At 28.3% G+C, this 18,668-nt stretch overlaps 1 protein-coding gene across 1 annotated transcript; it reads left to right on the top strand.

The window, feature by feature from the left end:
- The first annotated feature begins 3,243 nt into the window (after positions 1–3,243).
- On the top strand, positions 3,244–16,743 carry LOC111032069 (intersectin-1). Its single transcript, XM_022312257.1, has 28 exons — positions 3,244–3,395; positions 3,486–3,628; positions 3,695–3,982; positions 4,047–4,098; positions 4,296–4,454; positions 4,529–5,014; positions 5,084–5,222; positions 5,283–5,600; positions 5,658–5,895; positions 5,970–6,240; positions 6,318–6,516; positions 8,157–8,271; positions 8,743–8,912; positions 9,386–9,547; positions 11,020–11,061; positions 11,176–11,322; positions 11,382–11,535; positions 11,597–11,761; positions 14,004–14,119; positions 14,740–14,846; positions 14,971–15,043; positions 15,105–15,311; positions 15,377–15,460; positions 15,521–15,817; positions 15,882–16,077; positions 16,147–16,224; positions 16,297–16,467; positions 16,592–16,743. The coding sequence occupies exons 1-28, from the start codon at positions 3,244–3,246 to the stop codon at positions 16,741–16,743; spliced, it is 4,881 nt and encodes a 1,626-aa protein (XP_022167949.1).
- Positions 16,744–18,668: the final 1,925 nt, after the last annotated feature.

The following is an 18,668-nucleotide window of genomic DNA, read 5'->3' on the forward strand; positions in this document are numbered from 1 at the left end:
CGAATAATAAGATAAGGAGGCCAAGTGTTCAATACGCAAAACAGCTGACAATCAAGTGTGGACCAAAATATCCGGGGAGCAGAATATCGTCGTTCCGGTCCCGCCACTCCCGCGTTCGTCTGGTCAATCCACCGAGTCCACTGAATCCCGCGTCCCACGGAATCACGATTTTGTGGACGAGCATAGTCATCATTGTGATACACAATAATTGTGCTTGTACATCGTAAATCGGAATATTGAATATTAATTAATGATAATTATTCGGGACGGATGGTGTTCAATGTATTTTTCATAAAATCTACAATCCACATGAAAATATCCTTCGGCCGTTTGTTTGGAAGCCCATATGAGGGCGTATGGGTGGGTAAGGGTGTTCCATGGTATCAAGCATGAATACCAAAAAAAAAAAAAAAATTCGGGGGGTTCATAAAAAGTTTACAAAATATTGTATTTTATAGGTACATCAACATCATCAGTAAAAAAATGTCGTATACAATTTGAACCCCTAACCGCCCCTCCCCGTTGTACATGACCGATTGGTATTAAAATAATAATATCCGTGCTGTAGATACTGGGCGTTTGGTCTATTTTCTCGGGTCGATAATAAATAAAAACGAAACCTTTCCGGCGTCAGTTACTCGGTTACAATAAACATCAAGACGGGACGTTTAACTTCAATTGAATACGATTTATTAGCAGTTAGCACTGCACTATATTGTCTATATTAGTGTAATATAACATAGTTCAGTAACTATTACGTGCTATTACAGTTACAGATCGACGGACGCGGGCAGGACGACAAAAAGTGAAAACATAATATTTCAGTAAGTTATATTTTTTAACACCGTTTATCCTTCGAGCGCGCGTTTGGGCACCACTAGTGATAAAAAAAACCAACAAAAACTTTTGTCGTACGTAGGTATTCCGCCACAATCATACTGTATTGTGTACGGTACATGTCTATGGTTGTGATATATATTGTTATTATTATTATTTATTGCGAATTGCAATAGATAAGTGATATTTCCTGTACAGCGAGTAGTAGTTGACAGTTGTGGGCGGGCGGTCGAAAATCGGGGAAAAATATTCGTGTCAAACGATAAATAACGCGGCGAAAAAGCTGGCGATTACGTTTCGCGCACTCCGTGCCTGAGTCTCTCGGTTCGAATTGTTTTCCTACCGTCCTCGTCAATCGCAACACACACGCCCATCAAATAATAACGCCGACGAGTGTGGGCTCGCCGTCAAAGCTGTGCGCGCCGGTAAGATTGCTCAATTCGCAGTATTGTGTGTGTCGCGTTCGTTTCACGGTCACGCCAGCCGCCGCGTTGGCTCGTTCGTTTGTGTCGCCCGACACGCATAATACCTACGATACTCTTCATTATTACATTTTATTATTAATCATTAATAATAATTGCTATTCGTCATATTTTACTGATGCTGCCGCCGCCGCTGCTACTGCGAATTATGACATAATAATAATACATCACATGAGATAAACGTAACGATATTTATTCTCATCATCGGGTGGGCGCCGCAGAAGCTATATCGTTTGATTCGTTGTTGTTTGTTTTCAATTCATCGCGTGCGTTACACGATATACCTAATAATATATTTACATGTCTAAATATATTGTGTGAATTTATTTTTTATATTTTTTTCAAACATTTTTACAACCATTGATGAATACCGTCGTTATCCAGGCCTATTGTTATGCATAAAATATTTGCTTATATTAATGTCCCGCACCTGCTAACGACTATAGTCTCTACTGTTATAATTGTTTTTTCCGAATAGGTATTGATTGATTACTAACCTATGTTTCTGGATCATTATGTGTCTTCTTAAGTTTTAATCATCTAATATTCACCTCTCGTCTTATTTTAGGTTATACCTAAGTAGTAGGTATAACTCAAAATAAACACTGAACAAATTATCGTCTACTACTTAAATTTAATTTATTTCCAGTGCTTTTTAATGTGTTCATTTTTACTATTTTAAAATCAACAAAGTTTAGGTATATACTATATATCATAGTAATCAACTCTGATAATTTCATGATAGATCTTGTCATTTTGAACTGCAGCTGGTTTTAACTGTTTTAAGGTATTGATTTATTTGATATAAAAACAGATTAAAATCATTTTTAGTCTTCATTGTACTCAGTTCATTAACTGTCAGATTATGATATTAAAATAAAAGACCAAACAATCATAAATATATTATATAGACGGTATTATGTTTTTGTGAAAATGTATAGATAAATTAAAGTGTATTTTTTGACCCACTTCCTATGATATCTTGAGAATATTATATATATAATTCTTAACAAGTAATTTAAACTATTCTACATACTATATAACCATTCAATGCTTACTGAAGTTTTAAAATGTACAAAATTAAATATATGGGTCAGTAATTTTGTTGTACTATGAATTAGTCTGTAAAACCTTACTTCTTAATTTGAACTAGGTACCTACTTAAACATCTAATCACATACAAAATTCTATGATGCTTGGTGTAACAACTTTGTTTTGCCAAAAGTAATTATTCAATTTGTACCTACAGTTGTACAATAAATATATTTGGTACAAGATGAATGTAATGCTGTGCTGCAAACTTTGAGAATAAGATTCTAACTTATAGTTGTTTACATAGCCTACTATATTTTTTAAATTTCCAAGACTAGTGAATTTTTACGTAATAATAGGTACATCATACATGATATATATTTTGTTAAATTTAAACAATTTTTAATGTATGACAAATTATAATAGGTACCTACTTCTATTGTTTTTTAACTATAACTTTTTAATTTAGACAAATGTTTATTTCAATTTACATAGTTTTGAATTTTTTCTTGGTATAAAATGAGAATTTTACTTTAATGATTTCTTTTCTTCAATCAGTACTGCCATGAGTTATTATACAATTTTAGTACCAGACCATAGTGAGTTTATTAGTAGAATACGCTAAAAATCTAAACAAATTCTAATATTTTTCAATACATACAAAATATGGTAAAATAGTATGTAGTAAAATGTAACTTAAAAGTAAATAATATGTGATATTAAAATATATAAATTGAATTTATTTACTCCCAAAATGCGTAATTAGCCAAAGCTTATAATAATTTTTTTATTTTATTCCTTTCAATATTTTAAATATAAATAACAAAAAAATAAGGAATGTATAATTATTGAGCATCCATAATTTTCAGGTTAAATTAATAAACCTGGTGATATGGATCCGTGGGTGGTGACTCCTCAAGAATGGACACGGTTTTGCACACATTTTCAAGCACTGAAACCAGTAGGTGGTGTCATTACAGGTGAACAGGCAAAGGGATTTCTTTTACAATCTAGACTACCTCCACCAGTACTTGGTGCAATATGGTAAATTTATAAAAATATTTTTACTCATTGTGTTTATTTATTGTTAATTTTATTTAGGTTGTTAGTATACTAATATTGACTAATTTTCAGGGGCTTAGCTGATACTGATGCAGATGGTCGTATGAATATTATTGAATTTACTATTGCTTGCAAGTTAATTAGCCTTAAACTTAGAGGTTTAGAGCTACCTAAAGTTATTCCTAGTAATTTATGGAACTCTGTTCAGTCTCTAAGTAATTTAAAAAGTACATTTCTAATGCTTAATTAAATTAAACTAATTTTAGAATATATATTTTTAGATTCAGTTCCTAAAGCTTCATCTCCACTTCTTACAAGTCCTCCAACAATGACTCCTGGAATTGCGCCACCTATGACATTACCATTATCAAATGTATCTCCAACGACAATTTTACCGGCTGTATCACCGCCATTAATACCAGCACCTTCTCCCATTGGGACCATAAATCCTACAATTAGTCCAATTGTTAATAGGTCTTCTCCAGTTCAGATTGCAAGTTTAACAAATAATATGGCATTGGTTGGTCAAGCAGGTCCCGTTAAACCTGCACTACCTGCTGCACCATCTCGTAAGTCGAGAAAATAATTCTGTTTTTTTTATACCTAATAATTTTCATTTTTTCATTTATTTAGTTCCTGGTACACCAGTTGCTTCAATGCCAATGCCTATATCAATAGATTCTCCGTAAGTTTAAAAATATAATCATTTATTTAATAGATTTAAAATTTTAAACTTGATAGGTCAAATTGAATAAACAGAACTTTTTAAAAATATTTTAAGATTTCTGTATTATTTACAATGTTTTAATAATATTTTACTTTTTCTTTGATCATAAAATTATTTTATTATAATTATTTGTGTTACAATTGTATTTATTATAGAGGAAATCAGGAATGGGCTGTACCACATCAAACTAAATTAAAGTATACACAGATTTTTAATACTACTGATCGCACTAGAACAGGATTTTTAACTGGAGTTCAAGCGCGTGGTATCATGGTGGCTACTCAACTACCACAAAACGTTCTTGCGCAAATATGGTAAATTAAAAGAGTTGGTATAAATTTTAAATTTTTTATGTTAAAACAATATTTGTTTGTTTTGACTCTTAAAGGAATCTCTCTGATATGGATAAAGATGGTCAGTTATGCTGTGACGAGTTTGTCTTAGCTATGTACTTGTGTGATTTGGCTAAATCTGGGGAAAAAATTCGCATTCCTTTGCCCCCTGAACTTATACCTCCATCTGTTCGACGCCAACGTCAGAATAGTTTAACTGCTCCAAGTGAAGGAACTCCTGAGTCTGATTCTTGTTTGATAAATCAAACAACTTTTGAGGATAAACGCAAAGAGAATTTTGAAAAAGGACAAGCTGAGTTAGAAAGACGTCGTAAAGCTCTATTGGAAATACAGAGAAAAGAACAAGAGGAACGAGAGCGTAAGGAAAGGGAAGAGCAAGACAGAAGAGAAAAAATACGACTAGAGCAAGAAAAAAGAAGACAAGATGAACTTGAAATACAAATGAGAAAACAAAAAGAACTTGAACAGGAAAGAGAAGAGCAAAGGAAAAGAGCTCAAGAACAAAGAGAAGCGGCTCGAAAGTAAGTTTCATTTTGTATAGTTTTACTTTTTATAATAACTTAATAGATATATTTTAAAAATGAAAATAGAGAGATGGAGAGGCAGCGCCAATTAGAGTGGGAAAAACAAAGAAGTATGGAACTTCAACAACAACGACAGAAGGAACAAGAAACAGTACTGAAATTAAAGGGCAAAAATCAAAGCTTGACCATTGATCTTCAACAAATGGTAAGTTGTTAATAAAAATTTGAAGAAGTGTATATTAAACTGTGAATTTTGTGTTTTCAGACTGATAAAGTGCGTGAGCTATCACAAAAAATTAGCGAGACTCGTGCAAGTGTAACAGGAGTGAAATCTACTATTGATAGTATGCGGACAACACGAGACACTCAAATGAATGAAATGTCACGTTTAAAATCTACTTTGAAAGAACAAAATCAACGTCTTATTACTGTCAGTCAAGAAAAAGTACGTTTAGAAGCCAAGAACAAAATGAATCATGGTATTGAAACTGCAGAAACACAAGAACAAACGCAATCAGCAGTTGCAAATAAAAAATTAGCATTCAAAAGTTTACAAGATAAAATTGATGATCTTAATTCACAAGTAATAATAATTATTATTTTTAATTGGCATTATATTTTTTAATTGTTTTTTTTTTAGATTGAACTCAAAAAACAAGATGTTGAAAATAATAACAGTACTGTTGATCAATTAAAAACGCAGTTGACTAAGCTTGTAGAAGATTGTGAAAAAATCTATCCAAGTTACGAAGAAAACACCAAGAAAGTTCTAGAAATGAAGAAAAGTAAAGCAAAGGAAATGTCATCTTGGGGAGATGATGCATGGAATTCAGCACCAACTACTGACTGGGTTGAAGAAAAGTCTGCATCTACCTTAGGTACCAGTTAATACATTATTAATACAACTAATTAAATTGCTAAGTTTAATATTTATGTATATTTGTAAATCTAGAGTCAAGTGCCCATAAAAAATGTCGAGCTTTGTATGAATTTGAAGCTCGCAACACTGATGAATTATCTTTTCAACCGGGAGATATTATTATGGTTCCTTTGGAACAAAATGCAGAACCTGGATGGTTAACAGGAGAATTGAAAAACAAGACAGGATGGTTTCCAGAATCCTATGTTGAAACAGTTGATGGTTCTGATGACATTCGTGACATAATTGCTAACCGCCAAGCTCCTTTAGAAGATAATTTCATATCCACTCAAAAACCATTAGAGTAAATAATTTTTTCTATATTCTATTATTACATTTTATAATATTATGTTATGTAATATTATATATATGTTGTTGTAGAGGAATTGCTGAATTACCCGAAAATGAGCCTGGACAAGGGTTTGAAACTGATGAGTTTAGTACTTCATACCCTAAACTGACTTTAGGACTTGGTAAATCAGTGAATATCAAAGCACAAGTATTAAATGATTGGACTGGTAAGGACAGTAATTATTTGTCATTGGTTGCTGGTGAAATTATTGATGTAACTGAAAATCAAGTATGTATTATTGATAAATTATGTATTATAAATTATAATATTATACACAGTTAACACAGAGGCTGTTTGAATATATTGTACTTAGTGGTGCAAGACAATATATAGACACCCCCCCCCCTAAATAACAAATAAATTTATATACTTTAAAGTTTTTCATATAGGTACTTAATTGTTTGCTAACTTCAGTCATAGATTAAATATACTGGTATCTATGTACTAGTTTATTTAATCTATGCTTCAGTTTAGTTGTTTACAATTTTAATATTAACTTTACACAATGATAATGTAACAATTTTTTTACTTACCTTTTTATCAATAAAATAATAAAACATATACATACATTGTATTTAGTAATGAATCAAATAAAAATAAAAGTTATGTACCTACTCTTTTATTTAGATTGAAGCTTAAAAAAAATTATTTATTTATTATAATTGCAGTCTTTTATTTATAAGTTTGATGAATGAAACTTAATTATAAATTATTTTTATTTATAATTTACTATGAGTAACTCGCTAAAAACCCCAACCACCCACCCACCAAAATATATTGGTGGTGCAGTGTACTACAGTGTTATCTACTAGTAAAAACAGTATACTCAAACCGCCTCTGAGTTAAAGGGAATTTTTTATTATTTTTGTATTTTAAAAATTTAGTAAATACTTAAGAAGAAAAATTTGGCTCACTATTTGTTTTCTTTTTCTCACCCACTCACCCACAACATAGAAAATTGTTCGCTCACAATGATGATTATAAATTATAATCATTATTATTTCTAAAATTAGAGACCACTTAAACAATTTAAGGGTAAGATTGTTATCTGGGGCATCTCATAGGTATTTTATTAAATTTTAATTTTAAAGAGTATTTTAAGATGTACAAACAATTAATAAACCCCTAACTATTAAAATACACCTAACTCTCTTTAAAATTATTAAAATATAATAAAAAGTATGAAACGTCTTAGATAATAACCTTACCTTTAAATTGTATAAGAGGTTACTTTACTCTAATTTTAGAAATTATTATGATTATAGCCATTATTGTGAATGTAAAATTTGCTATGTTGCTCTTGGTTCAAAGAGAGAAAAAAATAGTGCCTCGACATCCTCTTAATAATTTTATATTAAATAGATCTCTTCCATAATGTATTACCATACTACTTTATAGATTTAATAATTAACTCACAACCAAGGTTTTCAATACTTTCCGTTCATTGGCATATTTTTATGCATGTTCTCATATTTACAACTTGGCCATAAACTGCTCCCATTATTTTATATTTTCTTTCAACTCATTCCTCGTGAAGTCATGTGTATGCTCCATCTTAAGGATGTACTATGCAACCTCTTGCATATGTTCTGTTTAAATATCTTCCCTTCTCTAATTCAAATTTCTTATTTTTTTCTTTTGCTCCCTTGGGGGGTACATTTCACCTGACCATAATATTTACCTAAATTCTCAACCCCTGTTCATACTCTTTAATTTAATTTTCTATCAACTGAAAATATCCATTATTCTTTTTGTTATTTTTATTTACTATACAACTTGATTGTTAATTCTAGGGTTAGATAAATTTTATCAGTTTATTATTATCATCACTTGTGTGCACTCTATTTTAAATATTTATTTATTTATAGGACGATTGGTGGTATGGTAAAACTTCAGATAATCGTGTTGGCTGGTTTCAAAAATCTTCTGTGTCCATAATTGAAAATGCAGTCAAAGATACTAATATTCCAAGTGACAAACAAGGTTTGTATTTTTAATGAATAATATTATAATTTGTCAATTTGTACATTTGATTTATTTTGGGTGTAAATTGTCATCTGTCTCATAGTTATCAGTGCTTCAGTGTATTTATATTTTATGTATAATTAAGTAGAATGTATTAAAGCACTGATTTAATCAGCTACATTTAGTATATAAACAATTCATAAATTAAAGCCTGAAAATATTCTATTCATGTTAAGAAGGAATGTAACTGGTGGAACCTAACACTATTCTGTTAGTCAGCTAGTGAACTGCCAGTTGTATAGTAAAGCCATGCCCCTGAGCATTAATTGCCTGCAGTGATTTCTTCTTAACACGAATAGTCATGGTAAACTGGAATATTTAACAAAACATTTATATATTTTTTTAAAAGTGCAATCATAACAGTGTTATAAAATAAGTTTTCCGAAAAAAAATTAAATTATTTTTAACTAATTAATGCTCTATATTTAGAATATTATATTGTTCTCTACCCATATGAGTCTGTGGAGCCAGGTGATTTAAACATGAATCAGGATGAAGTGGTTTTAGTAACAAAAAAAGATGGTGATTGGTGGACAGGAATAATAGGTGACAGGTCTGGAATATTTCCTTCCAACTATGTGCAATATCTTGATCCTCAGGTAAATTTTACTTTAGATATAAAATTTTTTTTAAATTGTGTAAATACAGTTACACTACCATCATAACTCAAACTTTAGCCTGTCACAAAAACGTATATCATATTTTACATTACTTGTAAAATTAAGTAAAATGTATAAATTGAAATATTGAATGCCTCAACAACTTAAATTGTGTTTTTTTTTTTTTTATTAGCTTGAAGTATCTTAATTTGGTATTGTTATATCACATTTTTCTTGACCAAATAAAAATTAGTGGCCGTTTCATTTTGGTTTTAATAAAAGTGTAGTTAATTTTAGACATCTGTTAATCTTTAAAAAAGTTGTATTTTGTACACTTGAAATTTAATACAAAGATTAGGTTTTTTAGTTTTTTTTTTAAGTTTTAATTAATAGGATGGAGGTTGCACTGTATTTATTTTTAGCATAAACATTTATATTTCAAATTTATTTTTAATTGTTATAATTTTATATAGCCCAAGGAAACTACTGTGAATAAGAATCCTCCTTTTGAAACAGCTTCATCAGTAAAATCAGAAACGTCTGTAACTTCTTCACCATTGACTACTCCTATTATGCTAGAACCTCAAAAACCGGATGGTAGTAGATCAGTTACACCAGATCTAGCATCGACAAAGGTATGAATCCAACCATGATAAAAAAAACTTACAATTTTTAAACCCTTAAAATGTTTCTATATATTTTAATCTTTTTTTAGAGGGTTAAAATGGTTTTCTCTTTTTGATTAGAGTATCTATTTACTGTTAACATAGTGCAGAAATGCTTTTTCTGATTTAAAGCAAATCGATTAAATAATGTCATAGTTCAAAGCCAAAATCTTCAACTTATTATTTTGTGGAAAAAGTACATTGCAAATATTTGCTGCATCACAATTTGGGTAGAAATATAAACATACTAGAAGTATGTAGGGTTTTGCTACTTTCTGATACTACACATAAACAGGATATTAGGTGAAGGGGGAAAATTTTACTTTGCTGCTGGTGTAGCGCTGTTTCATGTTTTGTAGCGTATTGGTATAAAATTATTTTCTTTGTCTACCACAGAATACTGAAAAAACTAAAATAGTTTATTAATAATTGAGTTATAATAGAACACAATTTTGAATTTAATGTGTCATATTTACTTTTATAGTTTATTTCTAATATTATCTTAAATCATAATATAATATATTGTAATATTCTGAACTTGAACATTTTGCGAACAGGAGCAGAACACTGGGAGATTTCCTGGTGGCCTGACATGATTGAAATTTGTTGATAAAATTATATTCATACTAAATTTTAATTAATTTAGTGATTCAATTATTTTTTACTGACATATTTTTTTACATGTACTATGGTTCCCTTTGTAATTTAATAATGCGATTAAAATATTAATAATTATTATAGTACACACAATTGTATATTTGTGATTATGATGTACTTATTTAAAATATATTATAAATACTATTGTTTGTATGGTCAGGACTGCTTAAGACTTACCATATTTTTTTTATTAAATTCAATATTTGTTAACGGAAACAAACATTTTTTTAAGTTTAATCCTCCTGGCTTGCCTAAAAAAAAATTCCAGGCTTGAAATATTAAACCTATCCTTGCCTATTTTCGAAAGTATATGAGCAAAATAAATTTGAAAAATTAGTTAAGATCTAAAAAAAAATGTAACTACTTATTCATTTGATTTGTATTTATTTTATCAAGTAATAAGTTCTATGCCTAGGAATGTTTCTTACTTTAAATTAATTACTTATATTTAATTTCTAATTTAAATAAAAAATATTACAAGACAGTTAAATACTCTTAAGCTATCGTTTTACATCAGAAATGTTAATATGTTGAGATTTGTTTTATTTGATTATTTTATAGAATAACAGCAAATTAGTTTTTGGTTGTATATTATATAAATATATTATTTAATATCTATTACAATATTATGTTTACTAATTATGTTGACTTAACTATAGTTTTAACAAATTTATTTTTACTAACATCCTTTCTTTCATCAAAATGTCATTATTCCGTGCTTTTTTGTGTATTTTTTTAATATTGATTGTTTGTTGCTGCCTATGGCTTGTGTTTTTGGTTATCAGAGGGAAAGCAGTGCAACAGAAGATAGTGAAAATGATGACAAGGTAAACTATGCTTTCAGTGTGTTGTTTGCATGAAATAATTTTTGTTAAGTACCTACCTATTATAATTGAACAATATTTTATAAACTGTTATAATTTAAATGTATGTTTCCTCAGATAACTAAAGGAACAAAAAAAGCAGAAGTGGCAACTGTAATTGCACCATACACAGCCACTAGTACAGAACAATTAAGTTTACAACGAGGACAGTTGGTAAAAATTCGTAAAAAGACTACCACTGGTTGGTGGGAAGGAGAGTTACAAGTAAATAAAAACATGCCTGATCATTATTTGGAAAATTATTTTTTAAAATGTAATGTTAGGCAAAAGGACAAAAACGTCAAATTGGTTGGTTTCCGGCATCTTATGTAAAACCATTAGGTAACACTGGTAGAGCAAATTCACCCGCTACAAAAAGTAATCAATCTGCAGTAATGCCTGTTACTACTCCAACCCCATCCTCCAATAATACTCAAGGTAATACAATAATATTGCCGTCTTTTTTGTTTAATAATCAACTTATATTTATTATTTACAGAAAAAGTCATAGCTTTGTTTCCATTTAATGCAGTTCACAATGATGAATTAACATTCCAAAAGGATGAGATTATAACGTTGGTATCAAAAGATGAGCAAGCTTGGTGGAGAGGAGAATTAAATGGAAAGACTGGATTGTTTCCTAGTAATTACGTTGCACCTCTATGTAAGTAAAATAAATTAAGATTTAAAGTATTAGATAATTTTTTAATTACATACATTTTGCATGGTTCAATTCAATTTTAAGAAATCTGTTAAAGACATTTTAATGTTAAAAATTACAATACTACAATTTGTAAATTTTTGTAAGTTTATCAAATATATTTTAGATTATAAAAACATGTCTCTATTAAAATAATTATTATATGGGATTACTTGCAACTAATAGAAAATTATAGTTAATTTATTGATTATGAAGTAATATTTTAGTGGGTTCAAAAAATTATAATGAACTCTTCTAAATAATTTGAATAGTTTTGTTATAAGTTATGAATAGATAATAAGATAAAACTTATACTAACATCTTCTATATTCTGTCTCTTGTTTTTGTTTTGTTTTTTTTTTGTAGGAGTTTGTTATAGTCATTTGTTCACTGGCTAACGACCCATCAGGCGGATGAACTTCAGAATATTAGTATGGTTTTTTTTGATTAAATTATTTATTTCAAAGCCTGATTAGTGAGTAAGTTTAATATTTATGGTATTAAATTATAAAAGCTAAGAAAATAACTTTTAGTCATACACAAGACTTGTATTATTTTTTTTGGTTATCAATCACCCATATTATAGTCATTGCAATTGATGGGTCAGCCATTTAAAAAAAAAAATATTCTGTACATTTATTTAATTAATACTATCTAGTATCTACCAATTATCACTTTTAATACATACTCATATTTAATTTATAAAGTAACATACAATATATGTTAGTAGAATTATTTTATTTTATGATTTACTTAAGTGCAATATTTTCCCTCCATTTTATTGTTAGAGTATTTATTTTTAGATATTTATTGTTTAACTTTAATATGTCATGTGAATTTTATTTTTTTTATCATTATTGTTTATATTGGAATCTCTTAAACTGATATTTGTTGTTATAATTATTATATACATGTCAGTGTAACTATATATCTACTTAAGTTTATGAACAAATACCTTAATAAGTTATTCCACAAAAGTCATAATTCTATAATTGTTTATTTATAATTAATATTATAATATTTTGTTAAATAATAACTATTTCTTACCTATTGTTAAATTTGCATGATTTTTAGTTACACTTCCCTATATTGTATTTGAATAGTTAATGTAGTAATTTTATTACTAACTAAAATATTATTATACCATAACATTTAGAGGAGTTCATTATATAATTAGTCAATATTGTGTGGTAAATTTAGTGTGAATTTGTATTATTTATCACTTACAAAATATTATATTCTATTCACAATGGTATTTAAAAATATATAAAATATATAGAACATTTCAAATATTACAAACATTTTTTCAATTTGTTCTACTGACTACCTTAATCCAAAAGTTATACACTTCTTTTCTATTGACTGAAATGTTGTAAATACCTAGTTTTGTAAATTAGTACACAGGCTAATAATGGAATTAATAATAATATAAATTTATTTTATCATTGCATTTAAAATTCATTTATGAATTGATTAATAAAAACCTGTTGATGACCAACACTTAAAAACATTTTTTACCTATACATTTTTATTAATTTTAAATTACAAATTACTCCTCTTGATTAATTTTGAGCTATTATTTTATTGAAATAAAAGCGTTTGAATTCGATTTTCATTTAGAATATTTGATAATTATTGAATAATAAATTGAATGTTGATAATCTGTTAAGATCATAATTAAACAAATTTATATGAAATTATAATATTATTTGTTTGCAATTTCATTATACTTTCCTTAAGAGGACGCTACACTGGCATTTGTTGTCTCCGTCTTAAAAAAAAATGTACGGGTTAAAAATGTTCATAACTTACTTAAAAATAACAATTTCAATAAAATCCTCCGAGATACCCTGGATAATAATCTTGCCTTTACATTTTCTAAGATGTAAATTCACTCTAATTTTAGAAGTTACAAAGTAAAATGTATTATTGTGAATATACAAGCCATGTTGAATGTTTATAAGACGGAGAGAACATGTCCATATGGCATCCCATAAATTTGTTGTACAATATCGTAAGAGTATAAATATATATCCCACAAGTCTCACATTTCTACAACTTAAGTTTTTAAAATCAAAATCATCTTCTTCATTCAATGTTAAATGTGTTTAATAGATAAACATAAATTGTATTGGATTATTCTTAGTCTTGTAAGATTAATTTTATGAAAATTACTCAAATTGTCTATTGTGTTATAATCATGTAGCTGAAGTGACAATTAAAGTAAAGCTGAATAAAGAAGAACGAAAACGACAACAGCATATTCACGAACTGATTACTACTGAACAGGCGTATATTGAAGATATGACTGCAGTACATGAAGTATGCATATTAAATTATATTAATTAGTTATTTTTATATTATTGATCAAACATTCAAACATAATATAATTTATAATTGTTACTTTTAACTAAGTAATTTTAAATATCTAATTTTTTTATTCAACCCTTCTGATGAGTGAATTATGAATATATAATGGGTTTTTCTCAAACAGATAAGAAATAGAAAATTTGAATTTAGGAGTGGTGACGTTTATATTAATTACCTCCATTAGCGTGGCAACTATTTTGCTTGATCACCAATTTTTTTTTTTATGAGACCCACCGGCCACTGCCCTTATCTTATTTCTACATCAAATCAGAGAATTCAGCTATTACACTACCAAGTTATATTCATGTTTTTAATTTGTATTACCATATTTTTAGGAATAATAAATAATTATGGGTTGGGAATACAAAGAAGCTATATTTAGATGCAAAAATGAAATACATAAATTAGTAATATACATTAATTTATAAACTTTATAAAGTCTTAAACTTGGAAATGTAGGTTCTTTCAATTACTTGTAAATATCTGATATAACTTTTTTTCCGACAAAACATTCTAATTATTTGCACATTAAACCTAACCTAACACAGCATTATGTACTTTGTGTTATTTAGGTGTTTGAAAAACCATTATATGAAAGTGGTGTTCTCACTACTTCTGATATCTCTAAAATTTTTATTAACTGGGAAGAAATTATAGAGTGTAATCAAATCTTTTTGACGTAAGTATATTTAGTACCGTGAATTAATAAAACATATTTTAAATATTTAACTTTGACTTTATAGTATAACTGTACATAATTACTATATTATACTTTATTAGTTATCATGGAATATATTTTACAGATCATTACGAGTGCGTAGAGATATGAGTCCTGCTGGAATTGTACGAATAGTTGGTGATATTTTGTGTGAACATGTAAGAATTCATACAGTTAGTTTATTATCATATACATATTTAAGCATTTTTTTTATTCTAGTTTCCAAAAATGACCAGATATGTGCGCTTTTGTAGTTGTCAGTTAAATGCTGCAATCACTCTACAGAAACTTACCGAGACTAATCCAGCTTTTTGTGAAGTCACCAAACGTTGTCAGAGTGATTCTCGCATTAAAGGACTGCCACTGAGTTCATTTCTAATTAAACCCATGCAACGAATCACTAAATATCCTCTACTTGTACAAAAGGTATGTATAAAATAATTTTAAATCCATAATATCTAGTATTCATTTTATTATGATTTTTTTTACAGATTTTAGAGCATACTCCAAATTCTCATCCAGATCGTTTACACTTAGAAGAGGCACTTGCTAAAGCTGAAGAAATATGTCTTCAAGTATTTATAGGTTTTATTTTTATTTTGTAGTTAATAATACCTATACTTTTTGATTAATAGGTAAATGAAGGTGTCAGGGAAAAAGAAAATTCTGACCGTTTAGAATGGTTGCAAACACATGTGAACAGTGAAGGATTAAGCGAAAGGTTAATATTTAACTCATTAACTAATTCGTTGGGGTCAAGAAAATTTCTACATTATGGATCTTTATCAAAAACTAAAAGTGGTAAAGAACTGGTTGGGTTCTTGATGAACGATATGTTTCTTCTTGTTAAACCAGTAAAACCAGCTACTCTGTCTGGACAATCATTTTCATTTGACAAATTTTTGGGAGATTCATTCAAAATTTACAAACAAGTAAGTTTTTTATATTTTTTTTTAACTAACTATCTAAACATTTTTTGGTTTTGTTGTTATTTAGCCATTTTTATTAATGCTGTTAAATATTGCTGACTCGGTGACTGATAGTGTTGAATTTCGAATTGATTATGATAATATACCTATACTATTATCATCTCCAAGTATTAATGAACGAAACTTGTGGTTAAAAAAATTGAACGAAGCTAAAAAGATCTTGATTGCCAGTGAAAAGAATCAAAAACAACTAATGGAATCAAGTACATTATTGAAAAACATTAATGTATTGGTATAATTTTAATGTTTTTAAATTCATGTATCTGTTTAAGAAAAAGCAGATTTTGGTGCTTGTGGCAGAGTCTTAGTTTTTGTGATGGATGGTAGAAAACTCCAAACTCCAAGACTCGGTAATCTATCATAATCATAAATGAATTAAATTGTTTTATTGATTTTTATCAATGTAATGAAATTATGTTTAGGTAAAAGAGCAGCTTTCTGCGAAGTTAGTATGGGATCTCGAAAACAATGTACACAAGTAAATGAATCTCCTGATCCTAAGTGGGATTCATCAATGCAGTTCCTTGTCAAAGATATTCAAGATGATATTCTCTGTGTTACGGTGTTTAATAAAGGGCATTATTCTCCCGATGGTAATGATGTTTCTTAATTACAGTTTGTTATTTTTGAGGAATGATGAATGAATTCTTATATTATATAATTCATTTTTAAATTATAATCTGGTTATTAATTTAAGTTATTTGTATTTTATTTTAGAATTCTTAGGCCGATCTGAAATTCGTGTATCAGAGATAATCCAATCAACTAAAAATAGTAGAGGACCTCTTACTAAACATTTGCAATTGAGAGAAGTACAGACTGGTGTTATAACTTTAAAGTTGGATCTATGCTTATTTGATACTAATTGATACATAAAATATTAATTTATTTTTCAATCAAGGAAAACTATCTCTATTGATAATTTTAGTTAACTTATATATCTATTCAGATTCCATACTATTAAATTATTTATTGTACGTTAAGTGTAAATCTCATTTTTTGATGCCAATATTGTATTGATTTATATGCAAATGGTTTAATAGGTTTATATATAAAAAAAAAATTGTTACCAATGATTATTATTTCAATATTGAACTATTTAACTATTATTAGCTTACAATAAATATTATTGAATTTTACATATTGGCTACTGAATAAGTATATGTAATCAGTGGCACAACTATGAGGGTGCTAGGGAAGGTGCTTAGCACCCCCATGGTCCATGTTCCATGTTGTTGCAATTTCAAATATCCATAGTCTTAATAATGTAATTTTATTTTTAAGAATTAATTATTTTTATTTTTTTACTGATTTTACATTCTGATTATATTATATTTACTAAATTTAACTTTTTTTTTTATTCGTTCATATTTTTTCCTTTTAAACTAACAACACCATAATAAATAATAATAAAATAAAATACTGATTAATAAAAAGTAATTAATTTATTACTTAAACTATAACAAGTTTGGTTATATCATGGTGTTAAGAAGGAAAAAATACTTACTATTAAAAACAAAAAAAAAAAATTAGTAAACTTAGTAAATTTATTTTTTAATTTATTTTTAACTTTATCTATCTCTAATTTTTCTAATTTTGGGCTTAGAATATCATGAATAGATCAAGATAATACTTTAAAACAAAATGATCAATCCAAAAATGAAATTCAAAATATGTGTGTCATATAAAAAAAATGAAGTTGTGTTGCACGTGAGCAAAATGCATGAGTTAATTTCCCAAAACCAGAATTGAAAACTATTTACAGGGTATAATGAGTGATAAAGGTTAAATGAAATGTTTGAAATAAATAAAAATATTTATTTATTAAAATACATTCGTCATTTTCTAGTTCAGTTGAATTTTTATTACATAAAGTAGTTGTAGAATTTTATACGACATACGCCCAAAGCTTTAGTAATTGTAAAAAAATTTACACACTTCATAATTTTCACACTTTCTCTTCTGCAGCTTCGTCCACTTTTGCCATATGCTGGTATGAATTTAATAGTGCTTTAGAATATCCTATTTCGTTATTAAACCAGGCCCCAATCGTCACGAATTGTTCATCTATGACGAACACCTGGTTTAAGTCGAATGTGGTGTAGACGTGACAACGAACTAAGTTGGAGCTAACGTGTTCGTCTTTATAAAATCTTCAAAGCACTGCACACTTCAATTCCGATAGTTTTACTGGATTTTTAACTCTGTTTATATGAGGAAAAATTGAAATCAAACCAAATACGACTATTCGGAAATGTTCGTTGTCAAAGCAATAGGCAAGCATACATTTAAGTTTTTAAAACTAGAAATATTTGTTTTTTGTTTATATTTGTATTATTTGCGATGCACAATGGTAATTGAATAAAATATACCTAGGGTCCTAGACCCAGAGAATCCTTTACTTTTTTTTCATTTTAAATTTGAATTTCCGCTACAACACGCATTGTTGTGCATGTAGATTGTAGGTACACTCATCTCTCGCATGTACCGCGTTATTGCCTTATTGGCACTTTAATTACTTCACTGCAGTGTACGGTTTAAAAAATATTTATTATTGTACATTACCCTATGTACAGTAAAGCACAGTAAAGTACAGTATAGCAGTGATACGTTCGGCAAGGGTATTCTTATTAAAGGAGCACACAACACAAAAAATAAGTTTATTTTATTCGAAAGAATGTTCAATTATAAGAATAATTGTATAGGTTTTCCGTTTCTACTCACATTATCCATTGAGTTATGAGAAATTGAAAAAAAACGAATGACGTCATTGGGCCCTACTCGTCATAATTCC

The sequence above is a fragment of the Myzus persicae genome, unplaced genomic scaffold (genome assembly GCF_001856785.1).
Source record: "Myzus persicae strain clone G006 unplaced genomic scaffold, MPER_G0061.0, whole genome shotgun sequence".
NCBI lineage: Eukaryota > Metazoa > Arthropoda > Insecta > Hemiptera > Aphididae > Myzus > Myzus persicae.